The sequence below is a fragment of the Crotalus tigris genome, unplaced genomic scaffold (genome assembly GCF_016545835.1).
Source record: "Crotalus tigris isolate CLP2741 ecotype Arizona unplaced genomic scaffold, ASM1654583v1 scf7180000017588.1960692, whole genome shotgun sequence".
NCBI lineage: Eukaryota > Metazoa > Chordata > Lepidosauria > Squamata > Viperidae > Crotalus > Crotalus tigris.
The window spans coordinates 1,546,932-1,563,544 of record NW_024096494.1 but is presented as its reverse complement, the minus strand read 5'-3'; the positions used below and the strand labels follow the sequence as shown (position 1 = coordinate 1,563,544).

The 16,613-nt window shown below is 36.8% G+C and overlaps 1 protein-coding gene across 10 annotated transcripts in view; it reads right to left on the bottom strand.

Moving 5' to 3' along the window:
* Positions 1-16,613, bottom strand: part of TBXAS1 (thromboxane A synthase 1) — a 258,953-nt gene that overhangs the window by 172,106 nt on the left and 70,234 nt on the right. For all 10 annotated transcript variants that reach the window (XM_039362422.1, XM_039362417.1, XM_039362466.1 and 7 more), the window contains one exon: positions 10,239-10,291. In XM_039362422.1, coding sequence (XP_039218356.1) covers positions 10,239-10,291 — 53 coding nt within the window. The remainder of the gene's footprint in view (positions 1-10,238; positions 10,292-16,613) is intronic.

Sequence of the window (16,613 nt, the reverse complement as noted above, 5' to 3'; positions counted from 1 at the left end):
CAAGAAATCCAATGGCTCCCTAGGACACACCATCTACCAGAAGAAAACACACACAAACCGCTATCTGCACGCTCTCTCACACCACCACCCATCACAGATCAACTCTGTAGCCAAGACACTCATCTCCAGAACAAAACGCTTAGCTGACGAACAACACCTAAAACCCGAACTACACACTCTCACCAATGTACTAACATCCAATGGATTCCATAGAAATAAGATTACAAACCTAATCCAAAAAGAAACCCCCACTAAAATCCAAGACAAAGAACAAGAAAACGGCAAAGCCCTCCTCCCATACATAAAAGGCACCACAGACAGAATCAGTAAGATCCTCCATAAACACAACATCAAAACAGCATTCTGCACAAACAGAAAAATATCCACCATCCTTAGAAACCCCAAAGATAAAATTGAATTAGAAAATCAAGGAGTATACGAAATCCCATGCACCACTTGTCCCACCACATACATCGGACAAACCAACAGAAGAATAAGTGCACGCATTGAAGAACATAAGAACTCAGTCAAAAAAGAGGAACCAACATCTTCCCTGGTCCAACACCTTAAAGCCACAGGACATGAAATTGACTTTAAAAATACCAGAACCATTGCCAAAAGTGAACATTTTAATAACAGAATAATCAGAGAAGCCATCGAGATAGAAAAACGCCCACACAGCATGAACAAGCGAGATGATACCTCCCGCCTACCAGCCATTTGGAAACCCGCCCTTATTGACAAACGACTCCCTAACACAAAAAATGATACCAGACCCACACTCACAAAAACCACACAGGATGTCACCACCACACATCCACGCAAAAAACAAACCCAAAGCCACACCGATGACGAGGCACGACCACAAACCAGAAGCCAGACCACAGCTGCATCATTAGCCACTTCAAACCCCTCCAATCCATACATGAAGCAAACTGACACCCTCCATGAAGAGGAGGCACGACCACGAACGCGAAGCCAAAAAATAGCAAGGCAGCCCAAAATCTTAAATCCCTCTGCAACTCAGACTAACCTGAGCACAACCAAACAGAACACTCCCCAGCCAATCAGAGCACAGCCAAGCCCCTAACCATTCAGAACACACCTCCACCCAATCAGAACACAGCCAAGCTCCCACCCAATCAGTTCATACCCCCACTGGCAGTTAAAAGGAAGAAACAGCTAAGACCACACATTGCTGCTCAAAGCACGAAGCTGAAAACACCAGCCTGAAGATGACGAATGGGACTTCGTTGAAACGTCGCCAAGACACTTCCAATTTTACGCGGGAGAAAACCCGAACAACCAAAGACCTATATATACATATGTGTGTAGGTCTTTGGTTGTTCGGGTTTTCTCCCGCGTAAAATTGGATGTATGTATGTATGTATGTATGTATGTATGTATGTATGTATGTAAAAAAGATTGTGATCTTGTTGCTATCACATATTTCTCCGGGGCACTTGACCAATTAATTCCTTCCCTTCAGAACTATGGTTGACTGTGACATTGGGACAACTGCCTCTCGCCAGTTCAGCCTGGTTTTTACATAATTCTAAGCTATATAAACAATCTCACTGTTTTCTGAAAAAGAAACTTGATTATGTAGCTGGTCCCAATACAAACTGAGAAACAACACAGCTGTTCTCTGGATTTTCAGTCTGTTTTGCTCTAAAAACATCACAATTGTTTAGCTGTATTAAAACTAACTCCACATACAGTACCCCAGGATTATGCATATATCCCAGACAATGCATATCACACACACACACAAACACACACACACACATTAGAAAAGTTATTTAATATTGGGTTATTCAGGTTACCTATAGGGTGACAAAAGTAGAAAAAAGATTCTTCATTTAAAGTCAGGATTTAAGGGTACGTCTTGTGACCTCTTATAATTTAAATCTGAAATCAATGGAATAAGAAAGCAATATATGTAGATCAGAGGTCCCCAACCTTTGGGGCACCAGGGACCAGTTCTGTGGAGAGAGGTTTTTTCCATGGACCGGAAGGTGCGTGGTTTTGTGTGCTGCCTGCATCCCGCGGATGAGGCTTTGCTTGTTTCTGCGGACTGGTTGCTGGCATGCTGCAGCCTGGTACTGGTCCAGGAACCAGGGGTTGGGGACCCCTGATGCAGATGTTAGGTAGGCTTACAAATAAATAAATAAATAGGAACGCAGGTTTCTGAAAAACAGGGACCTATGTTTATTTGGTATATTTTATCAGAATGGGGCTCTGCGGGTAATGAAGCTCCTTATGTTCTCTGTCCCTGCAGTGCCAGATATCAGTGAGTAGCCAGCTGGCAGATCAGCAACTATGAGCTTTTCTCCTATACTCTTAAGCAATGAGCAGAAGAAGTAAGAATGACTTCTAATGATAGATACGAATGGAGAGGTATAGTGGCTTCTGTTGGTATAAACAAGATTTAACTACTTCTCTTTTTTATCTTCTTATCTCAGGTCTTTAATTTTGTGGGCCTGATGGTTTTACTTTTTTTTTTTTTTTTTGAGTCACAAATAATACTCTTTACTCCAAAAGGAAATAGCTAGATGGGTTAGTAAGTATGTAAGTATAAACAAAAATACTAGCAGCTGCTTATAAAACTCCAATAATAAAAGAGGGAAGAATAATTTTTACAATGAGGCACACACATTCACATATGAATGATTGTGCCTTACAACACACTATGATCTGTCACACATGCCACTAAATGAACACACAGCTCATTATCACTAGTGATATCATTCATTATTAAATGAATATGCAGGTTATCCAGGGAAGGATTTGGCTGAATACTGTATGGTATGAGAATCCAATCCATTGTGACTGATTGATTGATAGATTTTGTGCCTTTTGATTCCGTGTTGACTCCTGGCAACTGCCTAGACAAGGTGCTGCAACTTTCTTAACAACCTTCTTCAGTGATAGTTTGCCCTTGCCTCCTTCTTAGGACTGCAAGGTCATCTGGCTGTCTTTGTGCCTAAAGCAGGACTAGAACTCATGGTCTCCTAGTTTCTAGCCCAATATTTTAATCACTAGACTAAACTGGCTCTTTGGCAAAATATGATTCCAGTGTATTTGACTTTCCTGGGTTTGGGGCAGTGTCATTTTTTTTCCCATTCCAGGAAAAATAGCACAAACATTGCCTTTGCTAATATGAGATTATTTTAAGCCTGAATGATGGGAAATATTTTATATTCAAGTACACTATTTGTTTTGTTATGCTATTTGACAGGATAGCAGTGTTCCAATATTTGAGGGGCTGCCACAAAGAAAAGGTGGTCAATCTATTTTCCAAAGCACCAGAAGGCAAGACAAGAAGCAACAGGCAAAAACTGAAAAAGGAGAGAAGCAACCTAGAACTAAGGAGAAATTTCCTGAGGGTAAGAACAAACAATCAGTGGAACAGCTGGTCTTCAAAAGTTGTGGATGCTCCAACACTGGAGGTTTTTATGAAAGAGACTGGATAGCCATTTGTCTAAAATGATAGAGTCTCTTGCCTAAACAGGCAGTTGGACCAGAAGACCTCCAATGTCCCTTCCGACTCTGTTATTCTGTATTTTGTATTCCTTGAACTCAGTATTGTTTTCTTTGGCAGCAATTCAGATTTTAGTGTTTCCTATCACCTATTCCCAGATCTCTTAAACTGCAAATATCGTGGACTGTATCTAGTAATTAATGTATACAAAATATACATTCCACCACTGAGCCCATACCAAATGTTTTGATACAGTTAAGTGAACTTATCCATTTTTAAGGTGTCACCGAACAATGAAATTTGTTTGTATTTGGACCCTCCATATATAAAAGCAGGCCCGATTTTTCAATTACACCCAGAACTAAAGGTTATCTAAAGGGGAAAAAATGTGCCCTACAAAACCTGAACTGGAATAATTTCCCAGAACTTGAAGCCTTTCAGAATAGATAGAATACAGCATATTGTTCTGACTTGATTAAAGCTGAAAAGTTGATTTGACATCCTGTTGTCAAGGAGACCAGTTCACACCGAAAGAAAACAAATTGTGATCCTATCAGTCAAATGATTCAAGTGACCTTAGGAAAAAAAAATAATAAAGGTTCAACTTTCAAAGCTCTGTGTTCATCAAAATGAAGGAGGGGGTAAATAAAGCTCTTCATATTCATTTGGAAGCAGTTTTCAATCTGGAATGCATAAAATGCAGCCTCTTCTCTAACCCTGCCATGTCAAACCCTTGAAGTCAGTTATACGTATAAGGCTTCCACCCAGCATTCATTACCAGCATTCAGAAGAACCAAGAGAATTGCAAAATCAAGCACTAGCAAAGCTTCTTGAGTGACAGAAGATGATGCTTGAGACATTTTTCAGGCATAATAATACTGATTGTATACAGGATTGTGTGTGTTCCACAACACCCGCCAACAATTTGTGTGCCAAGAATAAAAACACAAAACGCATTTTCTTTGTACTTCAGTAGATGGTATAATCTCTCCTGCTGCCCAAGAGTCGGAGTTTCAAAGGATTCTGATATCAGCAGAGAGTTTTTCATATTTTGATAATTTCTTTTATTTATCCATGGCGGACATGAAATGAATTTTCCTCTCCACTGCCACCAGCTGCAGCGATACAAGAGGGAAAATAAAGAAACACAATATATAATGTATGCAGCTCATAAATACCATGGATGTGGCCTCTAGAACCATTCTAATACTTGCCATCAGATGGTATATTCAGCAGTGGCAGAAAAGGGAAATGACTAAACATTCAGGGAGTAAATCTATTATTAGTCATCTAATGAAATGTAATTTTAATTCAATTTAAATGGAATTACATTCAGTTTTTGTTTGTTCCACACATTTCTTCACCTACAAGCGACTTACATTGGGAGAGTGTTCTCCAAAACAGCAAACAAAACATGTGAACTGTTGTCTTCAGGAATCACTGAAGTCCTAATCTCATTTGCACAGTTGGTTAGGGAAAAGTCAGGGCGGCATATCGGAAGCTGGATTGAAACAAGTCAAAGTATGACTGTCCCAAAAGTGCTTTCTCAGGAGGCAATTGGGCTTTCTTGTTTTTCTTAGAAGACGTTTCACTTCTCATCCAAGAAGCTTCTTCAGCTCTGACTGGATGGTGGGGAATGGAAGGATTTATATTCCTTGCAGACAGCTGGTCATTTGCATTCTTTTAGAGAGTTGTTGGGGCCATCTGGAGGTTTACAAGTGTCCTCAGGATCAGCTGAGTAGTGCAAATGTGTGTGGAGCCTTCTTGGCTGCAGGATGTTTTCTGCTCTGTGTCCATTCACTCTTGAAAACAGGCACTCTTGAAAATAGGCTGTTGGGGATGAATCTATGTTGTATGCATCTCCAACTAAAGTGCAGATGGTTCATGTAGTCTGCAATGTTTTCTGGAAATCTGTTCATACTCCTGCACTACTCGAAGGATGTTCATCCCAAGGGAATAGCTAAATTCTACGGAGATTCTCAGTCATCCAGGTCATGGTTGTCCTAAAAGTGGTTTTTCAGGAGGCAGCTGGACTTCCTTGTTTTTCTTTGAAGATGTTTCATTTCTCATCCAAGAAGCTTCTTCAGCTCTGACTGGATGGTGGGGAATGGAGGGAATGACCAGCTGTCCACGAGGAATATAAATAGATGTCAAAGTATGACTCCGGCAGCTGAGGGGCAAGTCTCCAGAGATTCACATCAACTCTTTTCCTGCCCTTCCCAGAGACGACCTAGATGGGCATAGCACATGCAATATGTTCTTCAACAATGTCGAAGAACCTCAACAACCTCACTTAGTTATAGTTGCTGAACTGCCTTACACTAAAGAAAAATTCATCTCTTCATGGCTGTGTAACAGAAGCAAAGTGTCAACTTTACAATGAACCTGGCTGCAGCCATTTTGATCGTTCTAGGTTGCCACAGGAATGGGAAGGGTGTGGAGGATTTCTACTAGTCTAAACATTTTACTGTCCCATAGGAAACAAGATCATTTCTGTTAGTCAGATGGGGGAGGTGAGCATTTGGTTAGAAAGCCCACCAAACTGTTTTATTGGGGAATGTAGCTAATTGCATAGCACTGGGGTGGGAAGTTCAACTTTGTAATATTGTCTCTCTTTGAAGGGAATTTCAGACTTGGTTTCACTTTTGATCATGTTGATATTATGTAATCAATAAACATATTCTTTGAGGAAATCTCAGAATTCTCATTTGTTTGGTCCTGTCTATCGGAACCTTGACACAAAGTTTTCTTTGAATGAAGTTCAGCTTCTAAAGACTCATGGATATGTCCATGCCAACTTCTTGGCAACTGTATGCAAGCTGGTTGAAAAAGCTTGTTAGTAATCTATATCCAGCCGAGGTGAATGAATTTGGTTACTCTTCTATTTTCAGTACTTAGTTTGTTGTTATTTTTACTTGTCTAAAGTTCCCAGATCCATTAACAGACACTCTAGAGTGGGATCTAATGTCACAACAACCAATTTGTTCCCCAGTATGAGCTGCATTTCCTGAAAGCTTCTGTCAAAAATTCACCTCAGAAACCTGGAACAATGTCACAAGTGCTGTTTGTTTCTAGCAAATAAAATGCTTCTGGCACTCTCCGTATTATTCACCTCCACACTTTTCTATGTCAATTTGCTCCATAGTAATGGAATACTACATGTGCTCAAATGTTGGCACTCTTTCTAATAACAAAGAGGCATGCAATCTCTAATGAATGAATCAGCTAGAAAAATTATTTTAAACTGTTTAAAATCAGTTTTTAAAACCAATTAGGTTAACATTCTTTTTTCTGTTTTTGGTCTTTTTAAAGAAATTAATTGTTTTAATGAAAATATAAATATATACGAATATACCAAGCAATCCCCTATCGCACATAAGAAGGAAGATGTTTTAGTCAGTTATAATCAGAACATATTTGAATTTCAGAGGGCATGTTCTGAGGGAAGTGGTGGCCATGAGGGAGCTTTTCCATTCACAAAATATTTGTCAAGCCACAAAATGGTAGCTGCTTTAGCTGAAAAAAGAAATCTATGTGTTTGTATACTATACATCTAGGTACATTCACTAGGAACAAAATAAGTTTAAAGTATAAACTTCTGAACAGAGATATGGAAAAGCATTTGTTTTAACTAGATAGTCAACTGATTAAAAGGAAATGGATTAAAAAGGAAATTAACTATATCATAATTTCCCCATGTACTAAGGAACTGCTATTTTGTACAGTATATATTTTGAAATATTCTACAATTTAAACTGATTTGTCTTCTAGAAACCATAGAATGTTTTTAAATTATTGAAGAGCTTTTAGAAGCCTAGGCCCTAGAGTGATACATGACACTTAAGACAGATGACTGTATCATGTTTTCTAAGTTTAACATTTTTTTTCATTTGGATGTTTCATTATGTTTCATTATACTAAACAGCCAATATTAATTATTTCAGTGATAAGACAGAAAATGAATATATAAGAAGAGAGTATTTTGAATATTGACTAGAGGGAACCAGAGAGAACTAAGCATTATACATAAAGTAGCAGAGACCCATTATGACAACAGAAAAATACTATTTGACTAAGGAGTTTGGGTTCAATTGTGGTCATAAGTCAAAGATTATCTGTATTGTTTGTATTATTTTTTTATCTATTTGTAAACTTTAGAAAATTATTTCAATTCAGCATTCCATTCACTATTATTTTAGAAATATCACTTCCTTTTAGAATTTTTTTACAAAATGTTTTTGTACTTTTGCCAACATTGGCTTTTCTTCAAAGCAGCAGATCTTTCCACAGGTATGGAGTGAACAGTTGTGCTACCAATTCATTTGGGGGAGGGGAGAGAGGGAAGAATTGCTAGAAATCTAGATTTTAGCAAAGAACTTAAAAAGTGCAAAGTTTTGAAAAAAGTAAATGCTAAATACTAAAGAATGAATATTCTGTGTCTATGACTGAAATAAATCAAAATCTTAAGTTTTTGTATCACTAACATAAACTTTGAATATCATAATATAATAACAAATGGTAGTAAGAGAAAGATAACACACAAAATTTCTTATCAATATTTTATCAGTAGTTAACAGTAGTTAAAATATTTCAGTATCTAAAATATGGTGCTTAAAATAATTAGCATTCTCTTTTTTGTCATCAGAAAGGGCTTAAAAGTGATTAAACATGTATCACTTGGGAATTTTTGGTATTTAAAATTGCAGAGATATGACATTTGAAGATTCTGGCTTTTGTTTTTAATGGCTTTAAATACAAGTGCCATCATTCAGCGTTAAAAAAGCATAATCTCAGTAAAATGGAAGGTCAGTCCTCAAAAATGAAAAAAATATTGAGAAGATAAATCTGAAAAGTCACAGCTGTGTTAGTTTAACAGAAGTCATATTCAAATAATTGTCAAGAATCTAAAAATGTTCCATTAGAAATTACTGTATGCATTTATCCCATCTGACAAATCTGTTCAATATAGTAGTGGGGGTCTTCAGAAGGAGTGTTAAGGGTCTGGATCCTGGATGGCAAAACAGATGGGTCATTTGACAGAATTTAGAAGACATAAAGGAAATAATCATCCCCTTTAAAATGATGATAAATGGAGCAGCCCCCCCCCCAAGGATCAATGAAAGTTGTAACCCACTGCATCTTTAGGCAGAGGTTTTCTTTCAGGTGATAGTAAAAAAACTCAGCAATCTTTGAACAAGAGGATCAAGTGTGGGATTTGCTTAAGAACAGAACAGAACAGAATAGCAAAGTTGGAAGGGATCTTGGAGGTCTTCTAGTCCAACCTCCTGCTTAGGCAGGAAACCCTATACCATTTCAGACAAATGGCTGTCCATCTCTTCTTAATACTTCCAGTGTTGGAGCATTTACAACTTCTGGAGGCAAGTTGTTCCACTGATTAATTGTTCTAACTATCAGGAAGTTTCTCCTTAGTTCTAGGTTGCTTCTCTCCTTAATTTCCATCTGTTGCTTCTTGTCCTGCCTTCAGGTGCTTTGGAGAAGAGCCTAACTCCCTCTTCTTTGTAGCAGCCTCTGAGATATTGGAACACTGCTATCATGTCATCCCTTATCCTTCTCTTCATTAAACTAGACATATCCAATTCCAGCAACCGTTATTTATATGTTTTAGCCTCCAATCTCCAAGGAATGATAAGTATGGGTTTGAACATGAGAAGTCCTGAAGGGACATTCTGAGAGTGTAGAAATTGACCTAGTTTATTTTACCTGGTTGAGCTTGAAAGAGGTGTACTACTCTTTGTGTTCACTCAAGTTTCTGGTTTTGCATCAGCTAAGAGCCCACCCTCCTGGCATTGAGAGGGTTAAGAGGTCAGATAAGCTTGTGTGCTATTAAAATGGATGTTCATTCTTGGCCATTTTAAAAAATATTTTCTCTGTGGTGTACTGCCATTTTTATAATTATATTGATGTTTTTAACCTTTGCTTGCTGACCAGAGTCACATATGTAAGATGGGTGGCCATATAAATTGAATAAAACACGTAAATAAATAACTGGATCCAATTTATAATAACCTTAGGGAGAATAATGAAAATTCTTATTCAATATAACTAAAAAATACCAGATCAGGGATGGGTGATGGCTAAGCACATGTCAAAATTCACAAGAAGTTTCATGCCCTAAGTCAAAACGTGCTCTACATGGGGCTACCCTTGAAAAGTATTCGGAGACTACAGTTGGTCCAGAATGCAGCCGCGCGAGTGATTGTGGGTGTTCCTCGGTACACCCACGTTACATCTATCCTCTGTGAGCCGCACTGGTTGCCTGTTGGTCTCCGGGTCCAATTCAAGGTGTTGATTATTACCTTTAAAGCTCTATATGGCTCAGGGCCAGGCTATTTGCGAGACTGCCTACTACCTCATAGTTCCCTTCGTCCGGTTAGATCCCACAGGTTGGGCCTCCTTCAGGTCCCGTCGGCCAAGCAATGCCATTTGGCGGGGCCGCGGGGGAGGGATTTCTCTGTGATGGTGCCCACGTCTTGGAACCAGCTCCCCCCGGAGATTAGGACCGCTCCCACCCTGTTGGTTTTCCGCAAGCTGCTTAAGACCTGGCTTTTCCGGCAGGCTTGGAGTTTATAAAATCTGACCCCTGGATGAATGTTACTGTATTGTTTGTCTTGTTAAGTTATATTGTGTTTTTATTGTTAGCCGCCCGGAGTCCTACGGGAATGGGGCAGTCTATAAATTTTAATAAATAAAATAAATAAATAAAATAAAAAGCAAACAGGAAAAAAAAACTTACCCACAAGAAGGTCCATAATCACTGATCAGCTTGTTGTGGCTCTCCCAAAAGCCCTGAATGAATGCAAAGAGATGACAGAAATTATAGCTGGTTCTTTGCCTTACCAACACTGAACTGTCCATCGGATTTCAAGAATTTTTACAGATAAAAAAAAAATCTAGATACAGAGATAAAGGACTGAATGACCTGACTCAGTAATTCTCTCAATTCAACTCATCTTGGATTAGTTGTTGTTGTTGTGGGAAAAGTAGGAGGAGAAAGTTTTGTTGGATGTGTTTGCTTCCTTGAGTTATTTGTAAAAACAATAGAAGTAAGTAAAGGAACAGGCTTTTCAAGTATCTTCCAACATAACATTTAATGGTTGTTTAAAAAGCAGACAAAACAGTCTCTAAGAATAACAATGTTTAAGAAACACTGATACACTTCATTTATGCGCTGCCACATACTGTATTTTCCAGGAGCACGTAGTGTTTCTCATAGTATTTGCAATTTTTAATATAACACAAAATATTCCAATAAAATTGTCACGGAATATGAATTTCAAAATGCACAAAATAATAGCTAATAAGGCAGTGGCAGAGATATTCAAACTCGAAACAACATTAGGTTGATAATGCTGAACATCAGCAAAGAATGACAAATGAATTGATTTACCAAAGGATCATTTAGTTGAATTATGATACATTTGTTTTTCAGTGTAAACCCTGGATTTTTGCAAGGAAAGTGAGATATATGGTTTCTAAATAAATATTTTATAATGCCTTATTGAAACAGAGAATCAGCTGCCAAGAATTAAAAATTGGCTTTAGGCAGTTTAGGAAGAGCCACTGGTTCTCATCTACGCCTATGGTGACATCTAAAATATAAAGCTGTGGTGACTTGGTGGTGGACATTAAATCCAGTGTAAATCCAGCCATTAACCTTCTTAGCCTAAACACTGCAAATGGGTCACTATAGTCAGATCTGAGAATGACCCATCTTCCTTGTCACAATCTCCAAGTTAGTACCACAATTTGGAATGTATTTTATGTGCAGTGTCTAGCTTTCACACTGAACATTCCTTGCTTGTATAAAAATGTCAACAAAGCACTGACTTCATGCAGAATTGAAAAAAATTGAAAAATCTATCAAATTCAAAATGTCAAAAATGGATAGATTACAAATCTCCTGAATCCAGTCCTTAATATCTGGAATAATATTAATTTTCAAATTTCTCAAACTGAAACTGTGATTTCCCATGCCCAACATAGCCAAAGTTCCTCAAACCAATATATCAGATTGAAATATAAATAAGTACATTTCCCCCAAAACTTACTTATACATATTGTTTCCAAAAGATGCTAATAACTCACAAGGTCAAACCATATGAATCAATGATCTCTCAAAGACTATACATCAGGCAAAAAAAAAATCTCTCCAGTGACTATTGTTTAAATACATTTATTCTTAATAAAGCAGGAATAAGCATAGAAACCAGTTGCTATACACATGTGCATGAAATTTTATGTATGCCATCTTTTTTTTAAAAAAATAAATCACATACACAATTTGCTTCCTTTGATCATCATCTCTAATAGTCATCCTCTGTGGGTAATATTCTTTCATTTATGTGTGTGCCATTTCAGATTTTAATGCACATATACAGGCCTTCTAAATTTAATAAAAACAGCTTTTTTTACCCTTTAGAGTTATTGAGAGGTTAGTGTTATGTAATTAAGTTAATCCTCATTTGTAAATGCTAATTAACTAAATGCTAATTGAATCCATATATGAATATTAGCACAATGCACTCTCATTAGACAATTTTAAAAAATTACCTTAGCTAAACCCAAGCAAATTATTTTGCTTCTTATAATCTTTATAGAAAATGGAAAAAGGAGGCTATTTGATATAACAGCATGCTTTTTGCCCTCGATTTGCATTTTCTTTGTCTGACAAAGTATACAATCAACTGCTATTGTTGCCTATAGCATTTTACCTAAGGCTGAAATTCTATGCCTATTTACTTGTGAACAAACTCCAGTGAACCTATTGGGATTTACTGCTAAATTAAAACATGGAAGATTGTGCTATAAAGAAATTTATAGTTAAAACATTCCAAGCAAAATCAAGAAAGTTTTTGATTATATAAATAATAACCACAAGTTGTAGTAGGTGTATCTTGCCATCTTGGTTCTATTTCATATTTGAATAAATTGTCCACAGTAAAAGTCTTGTCTCCTTATCCTCAGATCTATGAATCATGAACTCAGAATTTCCTAGAGCTTTTACACAAACATGCCTCTTTTTCTATACATCATGACAGAGAACAGATGATGAAAAGGGACAGCTTCCTACAGCTGCTACATACTTTCCCAAAACACATCATAAAAATAGTCAGTCTGAAAAAGTAGCTCAATCAGCCATTATTTGCCAAATAATGAGGAGCTATACAGTAGATATGTGGTGAAGGGCTGTCTATATCCAAGGCACAAATGCTCTGGAAGATTTTTAGTATTCTTTTATGGTCTCAGTGAGGAAAATATACAAAAAAGTCTTAAATAAATAATCTTTCTGTTCTCCTCATTTGAATCATATCAGGGGAGTCAAATTTGTCTATTGTGGAGTAAATAGCCTCTGTCTTAAATGATTATATTGGGGTCTTCATCAAACATGCCATGTGTATATGAGCTTAATAAGCAAAGTCTACTCAAAACATTCTAGCAAGTTGACAAAAAAGAAGCGATCCAGAAATTTAAAATCTATGATGGGTATTCTCCCTCCCATAACTGGTTGTTTGTAAATTTTAATAGAAGTAAAAACTATTTCTAGTTTTCTACTAATTATTGAATCAGCTCCTTTTTTGCACCAGGCAGCAACCACCATTTTCTCTGAACCATCAAACATTTCCTCAAACTCTTCATTTCAGTGAAATCTTAAAGAAAGAGACAAAAAAAAATTAAAAGTGAGAAAACAAAGGGAAATTAATCTGTATCAGGAGAAATTCCTTCTTTGTATAGTTTTAAATAATAAAACTATGTTTTTAAAACCTTGTGTTCTAACATTCCATTCCAATCTTCCTCGTCTTGATGGTCTTCTGAATACATTGTTCAATTCAGCTGTGAATCCTGGCACCTGAACTCTAATACACAAAGGGCATCAAGTTGGAGGAGAATACTGAATTTCTGCATTCTCAATTTGTTACACAAAACATTTGTATTAGAAATTATTGCTAAAACAGCAATAATTTCTAATACAAATGTTTTGTGTAACACTTAATGCATCTATTGTTTTAAGCTTTTCAAATTAAAAAAGGGATTAAATATTCTGCATTTAAGAAATGCAGTCATAATAAACATATGGGCATATATTGATTTAGGCAAAAAAATTAAAAAAGCTATTATGGAAAAAATAAAACTGGACATATCATAAGCAAGAAAGAATTATTTTCTATGAATGTTTTTGAGTTTCAGCAGACATTCTATGCTATGGCATCTAAAGCTTTTACAAAGAACAACATTTAGAGAGCAAAAACAACTGTCTAGTCCTTTCATTCCTGAGCAGTATCCAAATATCTCAGCCAATGTTCCTAGCTAATCTTCTTATTTGTTTTAACAATACTGCCTTATTAGAAAGCTGAGAAATAATACTAATAATTAAAATAAATAAAAGAAGGAAGTGTGGATAATTGATGTGGCAATATCTGGCCACAGTATAATAGAAAATAAAGAATTTGAAAAGTTCTTTCAAGTTGAAAATTTGAATTTACATAGATCTGGAAAGCCAAGTTGAATGAGTTTGATATAACCAGCTGTGGTAATCCCAGTAGTTACCAACAGACTGGGTAACATACCCCAAAAAATTTGGACAATACTTAGAAAATTTATGCACTGAAAAATTTCTATTGGCCATTTACAAAAGTCCACACTGCATGAATCCATATATAAACTATGCCAATACATTAGGACATTGTTGGTTCTGGAAGAACTTGATGTTTATGAAAGCCAACAATGGAAAGAATTAGCAGCTGTGATTTCACATTATTGTATATTTAATAATGCCATGCTTATCATCTACACTACAGGAGCAAAATAGTAAAAACAAATTAAGGAATCAAGATGCCCTACAGAAATAATATCAGTGTGTGGATAAAGAAAATCACTACAGATACCTGGACATTCTTCAAAATAACAACATCAAGCATACTGAAGTAAAGAAGAAGGCTGGAAATGAATATATCATGAGAGCGAAGAAGATCTTCTTCATGTCCAAACTCAGTGGAGGAAATACCATCCAGGCAATTAACACCTTGCACTGACAAAATCACCATCAGTCAATTGCAAAAGGCAGCTTTACTTGCAACTGCTTACCTCCTGTGCCTATACCTTTAACCCCATTCAACAACATCTGCCTGTCACAGGTCCTTGGGAAGGACCCGATAGATGGCTGAAAATGCCAGATCCAGTCTAAACATCTGGCTGACTGTAGGAACAACCATAATAATAATTTGTTAATTTTATGTGCCGTCTGGCTCCCAGTAAACTGGGCAGTTTACAGTTGCATTTAAAAACATTTAAAAACAAAAAGCAATATAAATCACAAAACATCACAAGACAAAAGAACATTAATGGCAAAAAATAAACAAATACACCCAAAGTGGAAATAATAGGAAGAAAGTGGTATCAATCGTAGTTATCAATGGCCAGAACACCAGAAGTCTCATGTTATTTGTTGCACAACTGAAACAGAAGCATTGCCAACAAATGATTTCTTTAAAATGTTGCACTTTCTCTTTCTCAAACCCTTCCTTAAAGTAAATGTTTCTTCTTTACTAGCTGACTAGTAGAGTAGAGAGCAATTAATTGACTAACAAAAAGGATTGTAGGGAAAAAAATAATAAATATGATGATACAGAGATGTCTGCAAAAAGTGATCAGAGCCTTACATCCTTGCACTGTTGCTTTCACAACTATCAGTGCACAAACATAATGAGATCTGAGAAGACAAATGGAAGGTATTGTCACGACTATGGATAGGTCCATATACTGGATGAATCCATTATGTGGTTTATTTGATTTTGGCTAGTTCTAGTATAAAACCCAGCCATTATAAATCTTAATGTGCTATGTGAACCCAGCCAATAGTGGCTTATTCAGTAAAACATGATGAAACAAAGCATGATATGTACATCTGGCCAGGCATCATACTTCATAAAGATTAATGTAATCAGCTGACTAAGGGAGGTAATAGAAGTTCAGACGGTGGGAGTCTAAATAAATAAGATTTGGGGGAAAGATTCTCCAGCAAATTCTAAGAGCCCTGATGGAATGCCAGATTAACAACAAAAGAGGAGCTATATGGCATGAAACAACCTTTTAGTATGATGCTAATAGTGCTTGATTTGAAAAGTATTTCTTAAGTATGCAATAGCCTCAATGCTCAATTCTCTGCATGAATAAAATAAGTGCCCCAATATGAGAAGAGGGGTGATTAGAACTACAGGCAGATGGATATAGAAGAATCCACTGAGAGGAAGACAAACCATAGCAAGATGCCTACAAAAATAGAGATAACAGCCTTCTTTTCCCAACACGAGTATCATATAGTTGTTCTAGAATATACTATCAACAAGTCTGGGGAATGGTTGAGTGAAGCAAGAATTGTATGGATTCTTGCTTCAATTCATGGATATTATGACATCCTACAGGTAACCTTATCAACATAAGGCATAGATAGATGCCCTCTGCTCTGTAAGCCTGAAAGAATTAATCTTCTGTAAGGCAACAGAAATAAGACAACAGTTCTTTGTCATTTACTTTGCTCCCAGCATAGCACTTAGTCAAGCTCTGCATAATTACTGTACAATAAAATTCTCCAACCTGGCACACACCATCAGACTACGATTTTCAATGCTCGTAGCCACAATTATAGATAATGGGAACTGTATATTACTGGAGGGTGCTATTCCAAAAAAGTCAGGTCTATACAACAGGCCAATTACCCCTATGTTCTGCATTGTGAAAAGTCACACAAAAAAGCCGACTGCTCAGGTAACCAGAGATAGCCTTGTCTTCCTAAATGTATTCAACATATTCTGAGAAGTCAAATGCTAGCCATTCTACCATAGGAAGTATACTGCAATCAAATGAATGAAATACTTAGTTTTGAATCTCAATAAATCTCACTTTGACAAAATTTGAGAATCCTGGTCAAAATGTTATTCATAGAATCAAACTGTTAGACTTTCTTTTGGTGAGCATGCAACCTTCAGCATATAAAGCAAGGGTCTTCAAACTTGGCCCTTTTATGACTTGTGGACTTCAACTCCCAGAATTCTTCAGCCAGGCATGCTGGCTGAGGAATTCTGGGAGTTGAAGTCCACAAGTCATAAAAGGG